This window comes from Monodon monoceros, unplaced genomic scaffold (assembly GCF_005190385.1).
Source record: "Monodon monoceros isolate NGI ecotype Baffin Bay Population unplaced genomic scaffold, NGI_Narwhal_1 Super_Scaffold_13, whole genome shotgun sequence".
In the NCBI taxonomy this organism is placed as follows: domain Eukaryota; kingdom Metazoa; phylum Chordata; class Mammalia; order Artiodactyla; family Monodontidae; genus Monodon; species Monodon monoceros.
In genome coordinates, this window is record NW_021703769.1 from 6,209,986 (window position 1) to 6,233,196 (window position 23,211).

Genomic DNA, 23,211 nt, shown 5'->3' on the forward strand with positions numbered 1-23,211 from the left:
ACCATCTGAGGGCTACACAGCCCTGCTGGATCACTGGACAAACCTGGGCCGTGAGGATGGCCGTATGCCGAGTCCACGCCCAGTATCTCTCTCATACAAAACATTCTCAGCACAAGAAAAGCCACGCAACTGCTCTCTTTCTTAAAAGTTGCCACAGCTTTCCCAGCACCTCTTAACACACAGAGGAGCTGGTCACCGTCTGCTGACTCTCCTTGGCCGCTGCCTTAGCTGGGTTATTTATTGTGGTTCTGTGTCCAAAACCCACAGCTCTAGGTCAAAGTCGGCTCTTTTTCTAAGGTGGTAAAGACCCACAAAGCCTGAGGTTGGTGCCACAGAGAGGAGTTCTGTGCACAGACAGGGGGCGTCTGGTACGGCGTCTGGCGAGGGCTGCCTCTGGAGAACAGAGATGCCAGGAGGCCAGGGGAGGGGAACAGCCCCTCTGCAGGGGAAGGCCACCTGGGAAGCCCCGGGCTGTGGGAGACTGGGGCAGAGCCTTCCCCTGGGGGCTGTCCTCCTTGGAGAGAGAAGGAAAAAGGATCTGCAGGAACAGAATCAGGTGGTAGATAAGGCCCGGTGGGGCTTGGGGCTGGGGCTCTGGCCTTGGCGTCAATAACCCTCCTTAGCGTATCTGCTCCCCTGCCCCGTCACAGCCCTCACTCTCCTCCCCCGCGGGCTTTCTGTGCCTCTTTCCACCACTCTTGCTGCCCGGGTCTGACTGATCGTGCCAGTGGTCCGCAGCCTCCTTCCCTGCACACGATTGTTTAGTTGTCTACGTCTGACGGTGGGCCCAGTCCTGCCTACAGCTGTGGTGTGTTGTACCCGAGTTGTAGTCCTAGAGTTGAATCAGCTGCTAGTAACAACACTGAGCCAGGAACCTTGCACGTTAAAACTTGAGATATTTTGCTCTTTGTCTCCAAAATTCAAAAAATCCACTAATACCAAACCCACCCCTCAAGGCCTCAACTGCCTGGACCTGAGCGGGCAGCCCCTGGGGACGGCAGCACGTGGCCCTCCCTCCAGCTACGGGCCCAGCACCTGTTCTGGGGTCATGCCTGACCTCACCAGGCTTCTGCTGGAACCCAGGGCCCTGCGTGGAGCGGCCTGTCCCTGGAGGCGAGTAAAACCAGGGCAGGAAGCAGGTTTCTGCCACGATGTCAGCTGCCAGACAGGGGCTCTCCTCCGTGGACTAAAGGGCAGGGGGGCTTTAGAAAGGGAGGGGGGGCTGCTGCAAAGGCCAGCGGCCCAAAGGGACTGACCTGCTTATAAAAGTAATAGGTACACAAAGTAGAAAACACCTGGATTTCCCATTTTTCTATGTGTACTGTTCCCGTACAGGTGAAATCACATATTCATTTTCAGTTTTGCTTCCTTTTATGACTTGTACCTCAGATGTCCAAAAAAGGTGGGAAATGGCTAAATAAATCATAATACATTCCTAAAAAGGAAGCGTATACAGTTATGTTAAGAGTTTTCGACAACACAGCATATGCTCAGTATATGTTAAACAGAAAAGCAGACTAGACGTTGTATATTTACATGACCTCTGGATGTTAATTTTTTTTAAATATTGAAAAAAAGGCCAGTAGGAAAGGGCTGAAGGAAACAGAATCAAGAGTAGTATGCTACCATGTCTGTGTTTTATATCACAAACAGGTGGAGTAGTGGTTTCTCAATCTTTGCTCCTACAAATAATAATTGCGGTGAACACCTGATTACATGCATCTTTGACCACCAAATTCCACTTCTGAGACTTGCTCGTTCTCTATCACAGAACCCTGTTGCCTGTATTTCATGGCTTATGATAAATGAACGTATGCCTGTATGTGTGTATTGACTTTTAAAATAGGGCTTCCCTCTGTCACACTGTAAGCTCCAAATGGGAAGGTTTTTGTCTTTATCTTTCATGGCTGTAGCTGAGTCTTAAGCCCAGGGTCCTGCACACAGTGGATGCTCAGTAAATAATTGCTGAATGAAGGAATGAGAACAGGACCTAAAGAAATATTTCAAACCAGGATGAAAGGGAGTGAAATCTTAAAGCCAAATAGCTCCTCTAGAAGGTCATGAACTTCACACTCCTTACAACATGTGAGAATGCCCATCATACCACGTAAAGGAAGGAGAAAAAAAACTTATGCTAATCTAAAAAGCAGAAGAAGACAGCTCCTTTTTGGCTTTAAGAAACATAAAACACCCCACTGTATTCACAGCGCCTCTTTTGTAATTTACATGTTTACGCTCTATGCCTGTTTTATTTATTAGGATTTTCACCTTTCAAAAATTTTAGTTGAATCACATCAGTATAAGGAGCTGATACAGGGCTTCCCTGGCGGCGCAGTGGTTAAGAATCCGCATGCCAGTCCAGGGGACACAGGCTTGAGCCCTGGTCTGGGAAGATCCCACATGCCGCGGAGCAACTAAGCCCGTGCGCCACAACTACTGAGCCTGCGCTCCAGAGCCCGCGAGCCACAACTACTGAAGCCCGCATGCCTAGAGCCCGTGCTCCGCAACAAGAGAAGCCACCGCAATGAGAGGCCTGCGCACCGCAACGAAGAGTAGGCCCCGCTCACCGAAACTAGAGAAAGCCCGCGTGCAGCAACGAAGACCCAATGCAGCCAAAAATAAATAAAATAAATAAATAAATTTTAAAAAAATAAAAGAAGCTGATACATTAAGCCTGTTTTTTGGTCCATTTATTACAACACTCCGTTCAGCATGGTTGGTTTTACTGTGTCTCCCTTAGAGCTATGGGAGTACAAAGCTGCACGCAGGCAATCTCCGCATCATTTTCTCAGGTTTTTCCACTGCTTTTTTCCAGGTTAAGCATGTGAGGTCCAGGTGAAATCCAGCGCCAATCCTCTTCCCCCAGGGACGGACCTGCCAGGCCAGTTCAGCAGCACTCACAGGACAATTTAAAACAAGCCCTCGGGGTTGGGGCAGAGTTGGAGCAACACTTCAGCAGCTGACAGGGTGGCCTTTCCTTTCCTGACTCTTGTCTGATAAAATTAGTCTCTCAACTCACAGAATGTGAACAACCCCATGCAAACATATACAGGGTCTCCCCACTAAAAGGCTGCACGGACCTGTTTTTACATAAAAGGCACACATGTCACACGTGCAGCAATGCTGCGTCCCCTTAAGACTAAAGAGACTAGGTTCTATCTGCCTAGTTAAGAAATCTTTCTAGGGCCACAGCAACATCTGTTCTGCAAAAGAGCAACAGGTATCTCGAGTCACCGCAGCAGGTGAAGAAAAGCTGAACTCGGCTGACTAAATAAAGAGCTCAGGTGTCTGGACACCCACGAGGGTGAGAGTCTCTGCAGGGTGTGATTCACGTCTCTTGGCTTCACTATTCTCGACAGACACATCTGGGATAAACCTAAAGAGAGGTCCAGCGAGCGGGAGGACCTTTTAAACCAGAAAAGGAAGGATGTTAGGAGGAAAAGTATCCATCGGAGAATAACGGAAGGGAGTCGTTACTAACCATGCACAGACGGCCGCGGGAGGACGGGGCACGGCAGGGCGCACCTGCCTCCCTGAAGTCAGGCCTCTGGAGAGCCACACTGAAGCACTCCGCATGCTACTTAGGAATCAAATGAGATTTTAAAATGACTTTTATTTATCCCTTTAATGAAAAAGTGTCCGATAACCAAACTTGGCCTCCTACTTTTAAAGACATTTAAAGAATTTGACCCAGGACTGCCAGGATTCCATCCAGCTTTCAGAATCCAACAATTACCGTGCGCTGCCCTTCACCTGGGCTGGGTGTTTTCTGCTGTTTGCTTTGTAAGGCAGGGGGCCAGCCCTGAAGAAATACGCAGGTTCTAGTTTCCAACCCATGTGTCAGGATCAACAAGAATAAAATCCTCCAGGGATGAAAGGGTAACAAAACCTGCCAAGCAACTCCGTTCATGTGATTTCAGCCAGAGCCACAGCAAGGAAGCAACTGAAGGAAAAAACAGCCAGGCTGGGCGCGGACACGGCCAGGACCTCTACCCCGTATGTGAGCCTCTCCCGGTAAGTTAACTATGCAGAGATCATGAATGGCACAGGCTGAGCAGGTCTTATTACTAAAATATGTTTTTCTGTGCCTCCTCCATGGTTTTAAAATAGAACTATTGGAATATCAGTAATTTTATAAAATGCAGAAGTAGCAGGCATCTTTTCCTCTCAAAAAACAGTCCTCTAATAAAAATGTTTTTGTTGTGATTGTTTTAAATAGATATCCCAAAATGTAGTTTTCCCCTTCACATCAAAGTGGCTGAAGAAACGTATACACATTTTAGGAATAAGCATGTGTGATTAAGACATCTATTTTACTGGACAGCTCTGACGGTCTGAATTCGAAATCAGTCTAACTACTATGATAAAGCTCAAATAGTTCAAGAAAAAACTGTTCACTTGTAGGGTGCTCTGGACATCATTCTGAGCCCAGAGACGACAAAAATAACAGGCACAAAATTTTCATTGCTGCAGCTACAGTGACTTCTTTGGTCTGAGGGTCTCACTGCTCCGGGACTGGCGGGTACCGAGTAGCCCCACCCCGCTCAAGCACTGAGCGCTGCCCCGGGCCAGGCTGAGCGGGGAAACGCTCAGCCATCTGCTCCACACCCCTAGCCCGGTGTCCTCATGAGGCAGGTACTATCATTCACCCCCATCTGCAGTCCAGAAAATAAAGACTAGATTGTTTAATCTGGTTAAGCTAATGTTAATACTCTAAAACAGTAATAGTCTACAGAATATATGGCAAAATATTACAAGTTCATCTTTAAAGATGCCCATTTTCTATTTACTAACAGGAATTACCTTTAAAAAAAAACCAGAGGGACTTCCCTGGCGGCGCAGTGGTTAAGACTCTGCACTCCCAATGCAGGGGGGCCGGGGTTCGACCCCTGGTCAGGGAACTAGATCCCACATGCATGCCGCAGCTAAGAGTTCACACGCCACAACTAAGGAGCCGGTGAGCCACAACTAAGGAGCCTGCCTGCCGCAACTAAGACCCGGTGCAACCAAATTAAAAAAAAAACAAAACCCACAAAGTATAAAAGATTTAGCAAAATAATTAATTTATCCAGGATGTTGCCAACTCCCCCTGAAAAGCCTATATAACAAATTAAATCCCGTCATAACAAATTCAAAATGACTGCCCTTAAGTGTTCTAGTGGCAACACATAGTACCAGACCCATATTGCTGACTTCTGTTCTTGGCTGTTAAGGCCTGCAGTAGGGGCGGTGGGAGAGGGGCACTACAGACAGATAAAGAAGGCAGAAAGGAAGAAGGAAAACATGCTCGCCGGCTCTCATAATTAGGATAGTAATGTATTTTGAAACAACTCCTTGGCAATATTTTATGCTTGGACAAAAACCTAAATAAAAGGTAAAATAATTCCATTCTGAGAACTGTAACTGGGAATCATCTGTGATTTCTAGTACCACGAAAAGGAAAAAATTTTAATACCATCCTTAACCGTAACTTTGGTAATTACTGCTACTGAAAGATATTCTACAAAATCCCTTGGATGTCATATGTCCTCAGTCAACTGAACGTGTAATCTTCAAAACATTATTCACTGTCTGGAAGCTATTCAATTCTACTGTACACTATACATATTTTAATGATGCTACTCACCAAAGGCTGCAGATATGAGGAGCTAAAAGATTATCAAAATATATAAGGGCCAGGAAAGATAATTTAAGGAATGACACTATACGAAAAAAGCCTTAAGATGTTCTCTCACACACACAAAATAATAATTTTAGAAATCATTTGTGATTTCAGTAGTACATGAGGAAATAGAACACTGGAATGGTAAAATAATGGGTCTGGTCTGAATAAAGAACTTTTGTATCTGCTCCATGATATATAATGATAACTGCCACTCTTTCTAAAGTCTTTAAAATAAATAAAAATTTAAACGTTTTGTGGAGGAAAAAAATTGCTCAATAATCAGTAAGACTGCACTTTTTTTAAATGGGCTGCATGTTCCTCTCACTTGGAAAATATCACTTACATTTCTTGGAAATTAATTTAGTGATAAAAAGGCACATGTTTAACAATTACAGTTTCATTATGCCTACAAAAGTTGATGTCATATTATAGCCACAAAACCACGACAGCAAATCACCAAGGACTGAAATGTCTGCAAAGCTGAAAATGATGCTCATCGCGACTTAAAAAGGGAAAACTGCCAGGCCCCAAAGAGTTGATTCCTGTGGGAGTTTTCACACTGTCCACCAGAAGCAGGTTAAAGCCACAGCAAGAACTATGTAAAATTCAGCAGCAGTGGAGTCTCCAAAGGCTTCATTACAAGGCTATCCTGACTACCTGGAAAAGCTTGTACTGAGACAATGAAAATAAAGCTGGTGGCCCTTCCCACAACATGGCATTCTAGCCACACCGATTTCTAAATTTCAGAGTGAACCTGAGCCAAAAGGAAGATTTAACCGGGCAACCGTGAGCACTGCACTAACAGAACACGAGGCAGAAAGGCAGCAGATTAACTGTGAGCAAGCTCCTGTGCCTGTCTCTCTATAAATAAGGGAGGGAAAGCATTTAGCCAGCATATTGCCCTGAAGGACAACGCACTACACGTGGGACGTGTCTTCACTTAATTATCATAAAACACTGAAAATACCCAATCCCCTGGGCCCTGCATGGGGTATATAGTCTGTCAGTGAAGTGGGGCTAACATTTCTGTGATGAGACCAGCATGTTTTACACTTTGACCATAAGCTTAAAAACAACCACCAAGACAACAAACCCAAAAACCCCCCAAACCCCCTTCCCATGCAAAAGCTAAACACAGGAGAAAATGTAACCAACTATGGTACATGGTTTACCTTTCACCAAAATTCTTAACAGAGAAGCAGTTAAAAGCTTTATTTTCATTTCAAGAAGGTGTTTCCGTCCAACTGAATTTCAGTTTTTATGATACATGTTGTGTCTATTTTAGAGACCAGATATGAAATGTGTTAATTATAATGATGACTGTGCTTACAAAAGCTATTATGTAATTTATAAAAATGCCTGTAAAATTATGCCATAACGTTTTATGCTTGGGGCAATCAACATTTACCGAACCAGAGTAAAACGTAACCTGACATATTTGGGCAGTGGTTGTTTTATTTTTGAAGCATGATGGGCAAAAAGAAACTATACAATGAAAATAAATACATTTTTAAAATCCACAATCAGCATTTACAGTTTTTATGGGCTCACAGTTTAAGAACACAGGATAACTCAAAATGCTGCCTTGTTAATGCTTTATCCAAATGGCATTTGCAATAATGATGTGGAAAGGTAAGGGACTAATGTCAAATCTGAGATAAACACTGGTCAAAAGTAAATGGGGGGCTTCCCTGGTTGAGTGTCCGCCTGCCGATGCAGGGGACATGGGTTCGTGCCCCGGTCCGGGAAGATCCCACATGCCGCGGAGCGGCTAGGCCCGTGAGCCATGGCCGCTGAGCCTGCGCGTCCGGAGCCTGTGCTTTGCAACGGGAGAGGCCGCAACAGTGAGAGGCCCGCGTACCCCCCAAAAAAAAAAAAAAAAAAAAAGTAAATGGGTTTTTAAAAACAGGAAGTAGGGGGACTTCCCTGGTGGTCCAGGGGTTAACAATCTGCCGTCCAATGCAGGGGACGCGAGTTCGATCCCTGGTCGGGGAACTAAGATCCCACACGCTGTGGGGCAACTAAGCCCACACGCTGCAACTACTGAGCGCAAGGGCTACAACAGAGAGCCCACGCGCCACAACTACAGAACCCATGCACTCTGGAGCCCTCGTGCCACACCTAAGACCCGACGCAGCCAAAAATAAAACAAATAAATATTTTTTTTAAAATAGGAAGTAGGAACAAGCAATGATGTGACTTTTTACAGAAACCTAGAGACAAAATTCATAAACAAGGGAAAAAACTACTAACAATATAGACATTTTACCTGATCAATTTTCTTCCCTAAATTCCAAAGGATGGTCTTTGCATGCCAATAATAATTAATTAATTAAAATACTTCTTCATGCATCTCTGTAGAGTTCAAGAGAGGAAACTAAATTATTGTCAAATAATTTTATTAGATAAAGATATCTTGTTTTTAATCACTGAAGCCTTCTCTAAAAACAATTCATAAACTCATTTCAACAAGTTGAATTATGTGATCGCAAAATTTCTCTTGATTTGTTGTTTTCTTTATTGGAAAGATATATTCTCATAACACGATACAGAATAATGGCGTAAGATAAATTCTGAGTAACGCAGAACAGGACAGTATCTATGTCCAAAATAAATATTTGAGATTTTTATCTGCCAATAAAAGGGCAATAACACACGAAAATTAGTCATCAGGGAAATGCAAAGTTAAACCAAAATGAATTACCACTATGCACCTATTAGACTGGGTAAAGTTTTTTAAATTGACCATACCGAGTGTTGGTGAGGATGTACAGTAAATGGAGCTCTCATACACTGCTGGTGGGAATGTAAAATGGCACACCCACTTTGGGAAAAAACCTGGCAATTTCTTAAGAAATTAAACATATACCTGTATGCGAGCCAGCCATTTCACTCTTAGGTATTTACCCCAGAGACACAAAAACAAAGGTCTACACAAAGACTTGTGCACAAATGCTTACAGCATCCTGTAATATCCTAAAACTAGAAGCAACTTCAGTGTCCTTCAACAGATGAACAGATAAACAGATTGTGGCTCATCCATTCCATGGAATACTGCTCAACAATAAAAAGGGAAAAATGGTGATAAATGCAGTGATGTGGGTGAAATCTTAAAAATCATTATCCTAAGTGAAAAAAAATCCAGGCAAAAAAGTACATACGTATAACTTTGTTTATATAAAACTGTAGAATATGCCAACTAGTCTACAGTGACAAGAGCATATGAGTGATTGCCCAGAGACAATGGTGGAAGGAGGATGGAGTAAAAGGGGTCCAAGAAAACTTTTAGGGGTAAAAGAAATGATTGTTATCATGACTGTGGTGACAGTTTCATGAGTATACACATATATAAAAACTGATCAAATCATACACTTTAAATACGTGTACACCAATAGAGTTAGCAGGGACAGGGGGGAATAGAGTTAACAACACCCTAAATTCTGCCTGTTGTCCTTTTAGGAAGCTTAGAGGAAAACGTTTCAAACCATGGTAATAAGAAGGCGACTGGAGCTCAAAACATGAGCCAGCTGCGAGCCACAAAGCCAGGTCTTCTCGTGTGCGTAGCCATCTGCGTCTTCATTTTTCTTTATTTAAGGAATCCAACTCCTGAGGAACCAGAGGAGGAACCCACCTACCCAGCAGTAGTGGAATGTGGCTTTTATCCAGATGAACTGTGTTCGGCTTTGTTTGAAGGGAAAGAGGTGGCTCCCCAAATTGCAAAATTCTGTAAAAACCCTCATGGATCTGAAATACTTGCTCATCTACACAGACCAGGAAACTGTTCCAGGATATCCCAGGAGTTGCATTTCATAACCAGACCCCTGTCTGCGGAAGAGGGCACCTTCCCTTTGGCATATATTATAACTATTCATAAGGAGCTGGCTATGTTTGTGCAGCTTCTCAGAGCTATTTATGTGCCTCAAAATGTTTACTGTATTCATGTTGATGAAAAGGCCCCCAAGAAGTATAAGACTGCTGTGCAATCCCTGGTTAATTGTTTTGAAAATATTTTTATTTCATCAACGAGAGAGAAAATGGCTTACACTGGCTTTAGGAGACTACAGGCAGATATTAATTGCATGAAAGATCTAGTCCATTCCAAATTTCAATGGAACCATGTCATTAATCTTTGTGGACAGGATTTTCCAATCAAAACTAACAGAGAAATCATACACTACATCAGAAGCAAATGGAATGATAAAAATATAACTCCTGGAGTAATCCAGCCACCAAACATTAAATCCAAGACGAGTCAAAGCCATCCCGAATTCACCCCTGAAGAAGATATCTATGTACCTCCAAATGAAAGATTCAAAGATGAACCACCCCATAACTTAACAATTTATTTTGGAAGTGCTTACTATGTACTAACAAGGAAGTTTGTGGAGTTTGTACTAACAGACACCCGCGCAAAAGACATGCTTCGGTGGTCTAAAGACATCCACGGCCCAGAGCGACATTACTGGGTAACTCTGAACCGACTGAAAGGTAAGAACAATCCAGCAAAACAGTGTCTGTTCAGGCCAGGGGCAACAACAGGAGAAGTGTATCCTTAACTGAAGATTCTTTCTATTTCGGCTCTTTGCCTTGGTAAACAGCTCTGCGTTCTGTAAGACCTTCCACTGGGGTAGTCCAGGAGGGTCTTTGCTTTTAGGGATCTGAGGTTTGCCGAGAGAGCGCCGTGTTCCCACATCAGTCAGGCTGGCTGCTTTTGCTCCCTCTCCAGAAGGAAGTACAAGCACTCCTCAAATAGAGCCTTTTGAAACTTCTGAGCACAGATCTTTGGAAAGTTCTTCCTTTCTTCCTTCACTTATTAGATACTGCTGGATACCTACTAGTGCCAGGTATCGTGCTAGGGGCTCATTAAGAATGGAAAATATTAAAACTAGTAATTTTGTTTGTGGCTAATATGATACTTCAGATAGGTTTTCTTAGAGGTAGAGGGAAATCTGATGCACTGCTTTAAATGGGCTTATTTGCTCTTTCTATAAAGCTGATTGGCTCTTATTGCGAATGTGGCTTCAAGCTTGAACAGCTAAGCGAATCAGTCAGTCCAGGCGACAGTGCAAACAATGAAAGCCAGCAGAAATGGATTAGGAGCTTTTTAAAACCTCTCACATCCACTGAAAATCCTTTCAAATCACCCCCAGAGAGCTGTTGCGGAGAAAACGCGATCCAAAGAAACCCAACATAACACGCTGTCAATACTAGGTGAGTTACTAGGGATGGTGGAAGGGATGAAAAGTGAAATCTAAGCACAAAGACGGAATACGGGACCTCGCTCCACCCTGATACTACCACAGGTGCAGCACACACCCCGCCCCCAGAAGCGTTAGCCTTTCATCAGATGAGAACATGCATTCTGAATGAGGCTGGGCTTCCCCTTCATCTGCTCACTGTATGCCTGCATGTCCTTTCCCTTAGATGCTCCAGGTTCCACCCCAAACACTGGATGGGAAGGAAACGTTCGAGCCATTAAATGGAAAAACAAGGAGGGAACTGTTCATGATGGCTGCAAAGGTAAAAACAAAACCCAAGGGGGTTCCCTGGTGGCCTAGTGGTTAGGATTCTGGGCTATCACTGCCGGGGCCCGGGTTCAGTACCTGGTCTGGGAACTGAGATCCTGCAAGCCATGCAGCGTGGCCAAAACAAAAATAAAAACAAAACCCAAGCCACAAAACGCCTTTAAATTTTATAAAAACTGTACAACTGCTGCCTCAAAAACAGTGGGAGAAGACTGACAGTTATATTTACTGCAATCTGGAAGAATTAGTGATGATCCAACTAGCACGGTGTCAATTTTTAAAAAACTTTCCTTTGAATTATAATATCCAGACAGAGAAGTAGACAAATTCTAAGTATTTGAGTCGATAAATTTTCACAAAGTGAACACACAACAGGGCTGCAACTTTTAAAGTTTTAAGATGAAAACACATGAGCTATCTGGCTTGTCCCACCTGCTCCTAGAATTCAAACCCTAACATTTATTTAAAATGAGTTCTCTGTCTCCCTGGGTCTCTTTACTAGAACAGACGCCTGAGTAACACAGGTATATGCTCCTCGGTGGGGTCAGCCAGCTGCCCCCATACTTCTTACGCAGTTCTTGCTGAAAAAAGGTCTCTTTGCTTTGCCCTCAGGAGATTCTCCCTGAGGGACTGTGAATTCTTTTGCCCCTTTGTCTTGTGTGCCAGAGGTTTTAGTGACCAGGGCAATACACAAAAGCCAGATCTGGGGTGGAGAAGAGGACATCTCTGTTCTGTGAAGAGTCTGGAAGAGAACTAGCTGGCTGCAGAGCAGCTCTCAGGTGCATCGGTTCGGGGAAAACACCTCCGGAGTCGAAGAGCTAGAACTTGGCTCCCGGGAAGTTATCCGTGCCTCCTCTCTGGGGCCGGCGCTCTGCACCCCTGAACCCCCAGTGTGAGCAGACAGTCTCAGGGAGGAAACGATGGATGACAGACAATTCGCAGCATGATACGGACGAGTCCAGTAGAAAGATGGCAAGTTCTCTGGTGTACTCCGGGGAAGGAAAACAGAGCATGCTTGACGTCTCTGGGGCCACAGCTGGTGGTGGACAGAGAACGCGGGAAGACTGGAGCAAAGCCGTGTGTGAAGGTGGCTCCGGCAGAGCACGTGCTCTCCAGGGATACCTGGGCCCTGCGCTGTCTGTCTACAAGCAGCTCCCTAACCACCACGGGAGCTACTGCAGAGATACATAACCTATTTTCACAAGGCATCTGGGTACAGTCCTCGGGTCTGAATACAGTATATCAGATAATGCAAAATAAACTAGGTTCGCCCAGTTTCCAAGCTGATTTAAAGACTGACCTAAAAGAAACAGGTTGTGGACAAACAAAAAATGGAAAATCTAATACCAGAACAGTTCAAAGACAAACAATTCCCACTGCCATGTGCACAGCCATCCTCCTGAACAGGTACCAGGACAGAAGGACTGGAATAATTTTCTAGTATTTTTTAAAAGGTAGATATGATTCAGCTGGGGGGATAGTCACATAGAAAGAAGGTAACAGTTAAACGACAGACTAACAAACAACCCTGGCCTTTCTTCAGACAGTAAGTGGCTCACAGGGGTTGACAGGACTGGTGGATAAATGCTCAGAAAAGGAGAGGCTCAGATTCTTCCTGAAAAAGTGATTCACCAATGGTATATAAGATGTCATGGGGCTTCCCTGGTGGCGCAGTGGTTGAGAGTCCGCCTGCCGATGCAGGGGACACGGGTTCGTGCCCCGGTCTGGGAAGATCCCACATGCCGCGGAGCGGCTGGGCCCGTGAGCCATGGCCGCTGAGCCTGCGCGTCCGGAGCCTGTGCTCCGCAACGGGAGAGGCCACAACAGTGAGAGGCCCGCGTACCGCAACAACAACAACAACAACAACAACAAAAATGTCATGAAGGGTTGTGGCTGTCAATGATAAAGTGATTCCAAATTCTTAAGAGTAGCAAAATCTGAGTATTTTAATAATGTTTGCAAGAAAACCTAGTCACTGCGAGTCTTAACGAGAATCATTATTCCCTACAAGTAAACACTTCAGAAAGTTCTTGCCATCCCTAGCTTCATTGTGCAAATGGTTCTACTAGCAAAGCAGTACAGGGCCAACCCTGGCCAGCATTCAGTCAGTCCCGACTTAGGCCAAGCACTGTTGCAGGGTCTGTGGTAAACCCTTCTGGAACCCGGCTCTGGGCCTGCTGTCGATGCTCACAGCGATCTGCAGGTAGAAACTATCATTATGCACACTTTACAGACGAGGAACCCCAGACTCAGAGAAGTGAGGTCACTCCCAGAGTCACAGGACATGGCACAGGAAGTGGCAAAGGCAGTGGCAGAGCTGGGTCTCAAACCAGGTGCGGCTGCCTGATGCCACGCCACTGGGGGAGCATATGGCCCAGCTCTGCACACAGTGCAGAGCCATCCCATTGCTATCGGCAACAAAGAGTTTGTTTATTTTTAGTCACCAAAACAGTATTAACGCAATTCTGACAAAGTTCCATTTATTTGTGTTCCCTTCCAGTTCATACGTACATAAGCTACGGAGTATGCAGTTACGGTCAAGGTGCAGTTGATTCCTCTTTCACTATGTCCTAAGCTTTTCATACTATCTTCATATTTACACTTTCAACTGGTTAAATGTAATACTACTGAGATTCTGTGACATTGCACCAAGAGTCTATCAGTTAAAAAGATTCTGATCATGATAACAGCTTTCACGCATACAATGCTCACCATGGGCCAGTTCTAGGCCCTTCACTACACGAATGCACGCTTGGCAGGGAAAAGATTCCTTTTGATTTTTTTCAGTCTTACAAACAACACTGGACATTTCTATGCATGCAGTTCCAACCCTTTTAAATAATATTTCCTTAAGTTTCTGGAAGTAGGATTACAGTTATCAGCAGGGGGGAGAGAGCATGGCAACACTGAGCAGAGAAAAGAGCAAGGTCTCCAAAATGAACAGAAATTTCCCTTACACGCAAACTGAGCACTCCTGCCTCTGCAAACTGAAGGTGATGACAGAAACCACCTCCCAGTGTTGGTGGGAGGATTAAAATAGAGTGGGAGGGGGCTTCCCTGGTGGCGCAGTGGTTGAGAGTCCGCCTGCCGATGCAGGGGACACGGGTTCGTGCCCCGGTCCGGGAGGATCCCACGTGCTGCAATGCTGCAGAGCGGCTGAGCCTGTGCTCCGCAACGGGAGAGGCCACAACAGTGAGAGGCCCGCGTACCGCAAAAAAAAAAAAAAAAAAAAAAAAAAAAGAGTAGGAAGGGTCAAGCACAGTGTCAGACACATAAAACGTGCTACTGAGTTCACCTCGAAGGAGTCCAATCAGTACTGGATTCAAACTAGAATTCCAATTTTAATTACTTCTATTTATATCAAACTCACTCTGCAAAACCAAAAGAAGGTTGAAGCAATAGAAGGCTGAAGCAATGTGTTGGTTATTAAAACCAACACAACTCTTATGAACTACCCACAACCGAGGAAAATAGTTGAAAAGTTCATGGAACTTAAAACAGCAGCTATCAGAACTTAGGTGTTATCTGGCAAATGATGGCTGTTACTTCCCCCTCGTGTTCATGACTAGCTAAAATTCTACAGTATTCACCTAAAGTAGCCATTAAACATTTCAGAAATCACTAACCAAACAAATGAAAGCTTCCCTTCCATCATGAATTCAAAATTCAACATAAAAGCCCCTGTCAAAGCGATCATGGAAACCCCATTTAATCTGAACTGGCATGAAGCAGAGAGGCCTTACAGATGACCTTAGAAGTGCATCACTTTTCCACGTGGATGTAAACTGACGAGGAAACAAAGGCAGCTAAGTTTCTGTGTTCCCTTTGCAGGCCACTATGTCCAGGACGCCTGTGTGTATGGACCAGGAGACTTGCCCTGGATCATTCAATCACCTTCTTTGTTTGCCAACCAGTTTGACTCGACCGAGCCTCTTGTGGTCTCATGCTTGGAGCGGTGGCACAGACTTAAAGTTCTAGGGCAGGCGGAGGTCCCTGTGGAACCACACTGGCATTTCAAACGGGAGAGTCATTTTAATGTGAAATTGAACCGGTGAGCTGGAAGTTATAGAGAATGTTTGCTTTCTTACTGGTATAATTCTGTTTCCCTAACTTGAAATCAGAGAACATTCAACCAAAAAGAATGGGAAAATAATTCCTTGACACAAGTTAGTCCTGAAATGAGTTTAGAAACGTGCTACCAACAAGACTCTGCTATTGATTATAGGCCACTTTTACGGCTTTGAGAAAGAAATCACAAGAGAAAAAATAACTCAAAGTCCCACTGGTGACTGGGTAAGTGACCTGGAGGCTCGACTGCCTCACTTAACAGCTGCTGAAAATCAAAGTCCCCCAAACACCTAGATTCAGGCTCAGGTTAGAATAAGAACATATCTTGTCTTAAAGATATACTACTGTGGATGAGATTCTAAAAAAGAACAAACTCCCACAGAAAATGGGAGAAAATATGCTTATCTCTGGCTGGGAACAATGTAACTTTTCTGGAAATCCTAGAAAAGCATGGAAGAGTCTATTTCCTTTGGGTAAAATAAAATTCTGGAGTTGAAACACAACTTCCTACAAAGGCCGCCCTAGGTCCCTGCAGCCGTGCAGCTGTGATGATGCAGTGGTCTACGTCTGCACAGTCTGATACCAGAAACAACCACGGGGAGAGCCGGGCATCTGAAACGTGGCTGCAGTGGCTGTAAGTGAACCTTAACTTTTAAAATTTTAATTAATTGAAATCTAAATAGTCACATGTGGCTGACGATTACCATACAGAACAGCACAGGTCAAAGGCATGAACGGTCTTAATTCTCTCTACTCACAGATTCAGGTCTGCCAAAAGTCCGCGAATCTTTGTTGTTTTGTTGAGGACTTTTAATATACTCTCTTTCTAAAAAAGAGCTCACGGCGTCATACAAGGCTGGAAATATACAACTATTAAATAGCACAACTTAAAACAACTAAAATAAAGGAAAAGCAGGAACCACAGGAGAGGACACTAAAGAAATAAATGTGTAATTCAAGGGCGAAGTATAACCCCTCAGTGAACTGACGCTTCCCAAACAGAGAAATGAAATGAAATCCACTCAATGAAAATAGCCCTTGAAAAGCAAGAAAACTACATAGAAGGAAAAGAGGCTCTGAAAGCACAGCCCACAAATCAAACCCAAGCTAACCACAGCATATTAAAATCTCTGTTTAAACAAACATTTCTTCCCCAAAGATACGTAATCCCAGGGAGAACACACAGTAGGGGGTTAAGACCGTCAGAGAAGGGCATGAGAGCCCCAGGCAGCTCGGTGCAGCCTCCCTGCTCACAGGCAGACACACAGCTCACGGCCGTGTTCTGACTGGCTGTTCCGAAAGCTCAGGTTCACCACAATCATGTCCCTTACGTTTCATCACAACTCATTTGCAAGTAAGTGCACACCCCATTGCATTTTTAAAATTAAATAAAATAAAAAATAAAGGAGAAGCTTACATCTTTTCAAATTACTTAAAAGATAAGCCTTCCTTCATCTCATTTCAACGTCAACTCATAGAACCCAAATTCAAACACATACCTGCCCTCAGAGGGCTCAAACATTATAATGGAAGAAGTCATCTCAGTGAACCCTTTCAGTAACAGTGAGATAAAATAAAAATAATAAAATAACTTAAAGGCACGGTGGAATGAAGCAGCATGAGATTCAGGGAAGCACAAGCTGGGTTTCAGTGGAGCGTCAGGGGACAGGCCAGGGAGGCCAAGGTAAAGCAGCAGGCTCCGTGGGGATCAGAACCAGCAAGAAGCTGCTGCTCTCTCTACCCTGACTCAGCCTCTGACTGTACTCATTCATGAAGTAAAAGAACAAAATTAAATCATATGTAAAACACGTCTGAAACACATTGCTACAGACTGTAACTTAAAGGCAACCTTGAGGATATCAGGGATACTGGGATGATTTCTCTAACTTTCTGGGGAACAGAACCTTCTCGCTAACACGCAGTCTACTGTTCAATTTTTCTATTGTATTTTTCTTTCATGTAGAAGTTTACAGCTGCCTGTGCTGTATATGATTTCTTGAGGCTTAATATTCACAAAGACCATAAAGACAGTAGAAAGGAAAAGCGTGAAGGAGGCTGGGCCCGAACAGCAGAATTTGCCAACCGCTTTTGAAGAGACCCCCTTCCTTATTTTCTCCCCTTTCCACTCCACCCGCTCCATGACAAGTACTCAAAACAAACAAACAAAAGGTATACGAGTGTAAATTTTTGTTTCGCTTCTGACTTTAAAATATCCCCACACCGCACTCACCTGTCACAAAGCCTAAATAAATGAAGCCAGAAGGCTAGCAAGTCAAATACTGCTGCCCACACCTCTAACACCCAGATCAGCTTCTCAAGCTTTACTGTGCATACAAGTGCCCTGGGGCTCTTGTTAAAATGCGGTTTCTGATTCTGCAGGTCTGGGGAGGGGCCTGCGAGTCTGCATTTCTTAAAAAACAAAAATACAAAAACCTCCCAGGAGATGTCAATATTCGCAGGACCATGGACCGTGTTTTGAGTAACAAGCACATCATTTATTTTGCAACCTGTGATTACTCCAATGTGTTTCTTCTTATTACGAAAAGGGAAGAACATAGTGGGGAATACAACTAATTTTTCGGCTGGTGCTTTGCTGACAGTGAAAACAAAGAAACCTAGCAACTACATCTCTTTGGGCTCTGTTTACTGAAATCAAGTGTGCACACCATGTGTTTTAGACACAGAACCAGAGCTACTTCAAACCCTGGAGTCTCTTCTAGGGAACTGAAAAGCCAAATGTCGATGGAACTACACAGGGAAAAAAGCAGAGGACGTGCACACCCTCAGTATCACGGAGGTTCCTGACACTGTTCGTTTTTTTTTTTTTTAAATATCACATTCTATCGTGTCTGTTTACTTGTTTATTCCTTTCTGTTTCCATGGGAAGGTGTCTTCCTTTTTTTGTTTTTTCCATTGGCCGTGCCGCGCAGCATGCAGGATCTTAGTTCCCTGACCAGGGATTGAACCCATGCCCACTGCAGTGGAAGTGTGGTCTTAACCACTGGACCGCCAGGGAAGTCCCTGACACTGTTCTTATGATGTTGGTTCCTCTAAATTTCAGACATTACGTAAAAAATGAAAATATCTGCTTTAGACTTTGACGCTGTGGCCTTAATCTTCCCTCATTCACATTTTCACGATGCACTACAGCTCCTGAAACTGCGCCATCACTCTTCCTTTTGCTAGTTTGGCAGAAGTGGCTCCTGTTCACCTCTTCTTCCTGGGCGTCCAGCTAGACTATAATCCCCAGGCTCCCGCATGTAGCTGTGGTCACGTGACTGAGTTCTGGCCAATGGAATGTGAACAGAAGCATTAAGTAGGCCTGGCCCATAAAAACCTCCTAAGCTAGATGCTTCCTTCTCTGTTCCCATCAGCCAACTGAACGGAGAATACTCTAAACACCAGAGGAGGTCAGACCTACAGGACAGAAGAAGCCTGAGTCCTTGAGTTTCCCTTAAAAGAAAGCTGCCTAACCAGGAGCCCTCACCGTTATTAGCCACTGGAATTGGGGGGCTGTTTGTTACAGGACGTAGCCAACCTTGACTGATACACTTAGTATTACTAAACTTTAGAGACTTGAAATTAGAAGTACGAGCTTGATTCCTAATGAGAGTATACGAATTTGTCATTGGATTTTTTCTTCATTTAAAAATGTCATTGTTTGGAATTTGGGTCTAAAAGGAAAGCGTCCAAAAATTTACTACAATTCCTTTGTTTTACATACTAGAATCTGAAGCCCAGAGAGGTGAAGTGATTTATACTCCCAAGCCAGCCAGTGCTGGTGTGTGAACCAAAACTGATATATATCAGGCTCTCAATGTCGGTCCTGTGAGTGCCTGAATGAATGACTCCCACTCAAGTGTGCCACTGACTGACTGTCCCATGCTCTGATTTTCTCAATTGTATAGTGTTATCGGTTGAATTATGCTCCCCCGCCCCGGCAAATGTCGAGGTCCTAATCCCCAGTATGTCAGAATGTCACCTTCTGCAGGTGCAATTAGTTAAGGTGCAGTCACTAGTGTGGGCCCTAACCCAACCCGACTGGTGTCCTTATAAAAAGGGGAAATTTGGACACAGGGACAAACTCCACAGAGGGAAGACAATATGAACAGACACAGGGAGAAGCGGCCACCGACAACTCAGGCAGACAGGTCTGGAACAGATCCTCCCCTCACTGCCCTCAGGAAGAACCAACCCAGCCAGCATCGTGACTGCAGACTTCTAGCCTCCAGAACTGTAAGAAAATAAATTTCTGTTAAGTCACCCAGTTTGTGGTACCCGGTTATGGCAGCCCTAGCTAACTAATACGCAGAGTATTCAATCTAGCTACGTTGCAAAGGCAATTTTTAAGGAGATTATACAAGTGAAAAGAGTAAAATATTACTCTTCTGATATCAGATTTATTTTTAAGAGAATTTTGTTCCTGAGGTGTTCCTGGGCTCCAGCCAGGGTCCTGTCTTGACTGCAGGTGGTCTCAACAGCCCCGGCAGCCCCCATTAGGAGGCTGGAGGAGCCGGTGTCCGGTCCTCAACTGGTCTTGGCTTCTTGCGCAATCCTGATGCAGTTGCTTCCCCTTTCCTCCTACTTGCTTCCTTTCCCTTGAAGCGCTCTACGTAGACTTTCAGACGTTTACTAGCACTTTGTTCCCAGACACCAACAAAATGATTTCAGAGTTCCCTTGCAATGCTGCATTTCCATGAAATAAAATCAACTTCTCTGCAGAGCTGTGAGCAGACACTCCTATTCTGCTTCAAGTCTGTCAAGATGGTTATGGATGCCTGGGGTCAGCCAATGCAGAGGACAACTGCACGCCAATCTAAGAAAGTTATCCCTGTGGGTCGGGGAAAGAAGCCTGACTGCTTTCGAGCCCCGAGTCCCCCAGACCTGCCTGCCCCTTAGAATTATTCTGGGAGCTTATATAAAGTGGAACTCCGTGCGGGCTCCACACCAACCTTGAAGACTCTCACGAGGGGTCTGAGGCGGGGAGTGGGAACTTAGCAAGCCACTGTGGGGATTCTGCAGTGCAGCCTGGGTTGGGAACCACTGATTCAGGACACTTGGCTGCTTTAATAAATTCCAGCTTCACTTCCCACCTTCTCATATTTATATCCTTTCAAGTAAATTTCCTCAGTGTGCCTGCGGATGTGTCTAACACTCAGACAACGCCTCGCCCACTATTTGTGAAAACACGCACACACTTGGACACAGAACAAATGCGAGCGAGGTTCCTTTCCTGCTCGCAGGAAGCCCAGGCCAGCTGAGCCGTTTCCTTCACGATACTTCTCTCTCAGGCTCCTTTTCCTCACCTGCTGTCAGATTCTTGCTCTTGTTTGGTCTTTTCCCTCTGCCCATACTGCACAGACCTACACCCCGCTGCTCCCCAGGCGCTGTGCTGCTGCAAAGGCGTCAAGGGCCGCCTGCTGCATGCCCCCCGAGCTGCCCCTCTGCCTGGCACTCAGAGCTTCCGCCAGCAGTCTGACTCACATCTCTGGCCTCTCCCTGCTCCTGAGCGGCTGGGGCAGGACTACATCTTGAGGCCCCATCTTCACAGGCTGCCCCGGCACTTCCTCCCCTGAGTGTGACGGCTGCTCTCCTCTCCCACACGTTCCCTTTGCCCACAGCGCACCCACCATCACTGACAAGGGCGTCTCTCAAACTTCAGGCGTTCCCCTGCCTAAGGTACCGTCAGTATCTTAATATTTTTCGTTAAATCTACCCATTGTTTTTACTTAAGTTCACTTCAAATGCTGACTTTGTACTCCTGCCATGTGTATAAAAACAGTGCCCTGCCATAAATGTAGAGACAGCGTACAAACGCAGAGAACGCAAACATACCTCTCGAGGCCCTGCCTGCCAAAGCTCTGAGCGTAAGCTCCGCTCTCTCGGGAGCTCAGTGAGATGTATTAAAACCATCCGAGGAGCAAACGGAGACTTTCTCCGCAAGGCAGGCAGGCGCACAGGCAGAAGGTGCGCCAGAATGGGAGCTACCGTCCTGCTGTGCAATGTCTCACAGGGGCGTCTGGGGTCCTGTCTGTGGACCCCTCACACCAACTTGCCTATGCCAGCAGCCATGTCCCACTCTCTGGGAAAGCCTGACCCGTGAGAACACGCTCTGCCTTCCAGGCCTAGAACAACTGTCTCCTCCCATAAAGCCATTTCTCACCAGCACAGCCAGGAAGTTCTCTGGCCCTTCAACTCCAGTAGCATCCTTACATCCACTTGGCAACTGGCCTCAAAAAACAAAACAAAATATGATTTTTCATGTAACCTGATTCCTGCACGACTGCAGTCTCCTTGAGCACAGGCGCTGATTCCTTCGCATCCCACCCTCCCTGGGAACACCTGTAACATCGTCGCGAACACAGGAGACATAATAAATACTGGACAATAAACGACATGAATCAATTCCTGAAAGCATTCTTTGAATTTCTCTTTTTTTGGCAAAAGCTTAATGAGACAGATTCCAAATTCTCTGATGGCTTGATCCGTAATCACCCCAAACTGGAAACAACTCCACGCCCCTCCCTGACTTCTTCACTACCAATCATCTTCTGTCTGACTTTGAGTCTCAAATAAATGGAATCACATTTGAGCGTATCCTCCTCCACGTCTGACTTCTTTACAGAGAAATCGTTCTGAAACTAAGGTACATCCAGCCTGGCCGAAAGCTGTCCCCAGCTTCCCACTGCTCTTAGGGTAAAATCCACAAGCCCCAGCGCAGCCACCTGGGCCCTACAGAAGGTGGCCCCGCCTCACGCTCAACCTCATCTACTTCTCTCCTGTCCCCACTGTCCACCACACTCTCTGCCCCTTCAGCTAACGAAGTCCTCCGCCACTCCTGAGCTTTGGCTCAGACCTCGCTCGGCTGGCTGCCGTCCACCCTCGGGTCTTATAGCTCAAAGCCCCAGAGGCGCCCCTGCCAACCCCCGCTGAGGGGGCCCCTCGCCCTCCGGCACCTCACCCTCTGCGCTTCCTTCCTGGCAGCTGTCACAAGCGGTACTGCCTTGCTCGGTTACCTGAGTGTCTCTCTCTCCAACTGGAATGTGGGTCCCATGAAGGCAGGGACTGGGTCAATCTTATCTACAATGTACGCCACCCCACGTGCCTAGGACGGTACTGCCCATGGCAGCTGTTCCACGATAGCTACTGGATCAAAGAATAATTCACAACAGGGAGAAACAGTACCGGGAGGCCTAAGGAAATCCAAGCAGAATTAATGTGGGTGAAAATGCAGCCAGGAGTTGTTGGTATCCATGACATTAAAGTAAATGCCAGGCTCCCCACGGACCGGCGGAACACCCAGACACAGACATCCTGAGCTGCAGCAGCAACCCCGTGAGGGCAAAGCCCTCAGCACCGCCCTCACGTGAGCTGAGCAGGCGCGCCCTCACGTGATGGGTTCGCTCACTCCCGAGGGCGTCTACTGGGGACGTGCGACCTGCCCTGGGGAGAACAAGGCTGGCGGGGTGAAGGATGGACGAGCTTTGCCCTCGCTCTCAAACACTCACAGGCGGAGCACGGGATCACGAGGGCAGCGAAGATACACCACGTGAGGCTATAATGATGGATACATGTCATTATATACTTGTCCAAACCCACAGAATGTACAGCACCACGAGTGAACCCTAATGTAAAGGGGATGTGGGTGATGATGGGGTGTCAACGTAGGCTCACTAACTGGAATGAGTACACTGCTCTGGGGTGATGCTGATAATGGGGGAGGCACGTGTGAGGGTAGAGGATACAGGGGAAACCCCTTACTTTCCTCTTAATTTTGCTGTGCACCTAAAGCTGCTCAAAAAAATATAAAGTCTTAAAAAAAAAAAAAAAAGAGTTAGAAGAAGAAACTCTCATGGTCCAGTAGGGAAAGCACCACCTAACTAGCAATTACACTGTGATGAGATCAGTGGGATAATAAGGTGCCCAGGGAACAGGGAAGGAGACAGCAGCAAG

General features: G+C 45.5%; 2 protein-coding genes across 5 annotated transcripts in view; one reads left to right on the top strand and one right to left on the bottom strand.

Moving 5' to 3' along the window:
- RTF2 (replication termination factor 2) overlaps window positions 1-23,211 on the bottom strand; it is a 40,019-nt gene that overhangs the window by 5,996 nt on the left and 10,812 nt on the right. The window lies entirely within an intron of this gene.
- Window positions 3,953-23,089, top strand: GCNT7 (glucosaminyl (N-acetyl) transferase family member 7). Of its 3 annotated transcripts, XM_029220443.1 has the most exons (4): window positions 3,953-4,014; window positions 9,125-10,153; window positions 11,090-11,185; window positions 15,022-23,089. In XM_029220443.1, exons 2-4 carry the CDS (start codon window positions 9,184-9,186, stop codon window positions 15,243-15,245), a joined length of 1,290 nt encoding a protein of 429 aa, XP_029076276.1. In that variant the 5' UTR covers window positions 3,953-4,014; window positions 9,125-9,183; the 3' UTR covers window positions 15,246-23,089. The 3 variants fall into 3 exon arrangements, 2 of the variants coding, with proteins under 2 accessions (XP_029076276.1, XP_029076277.1); XR_003793123.1 differs by lacking the exon at window positions 15,022-23,089 and having other exon boundaries at window positions 9,125-10,876; window positions 11,090-12,422; XM_029220444.1 differs by lacking the exon at window positions 3,953-4,014 and having other exon boundaries at window positions 8,927-10,153.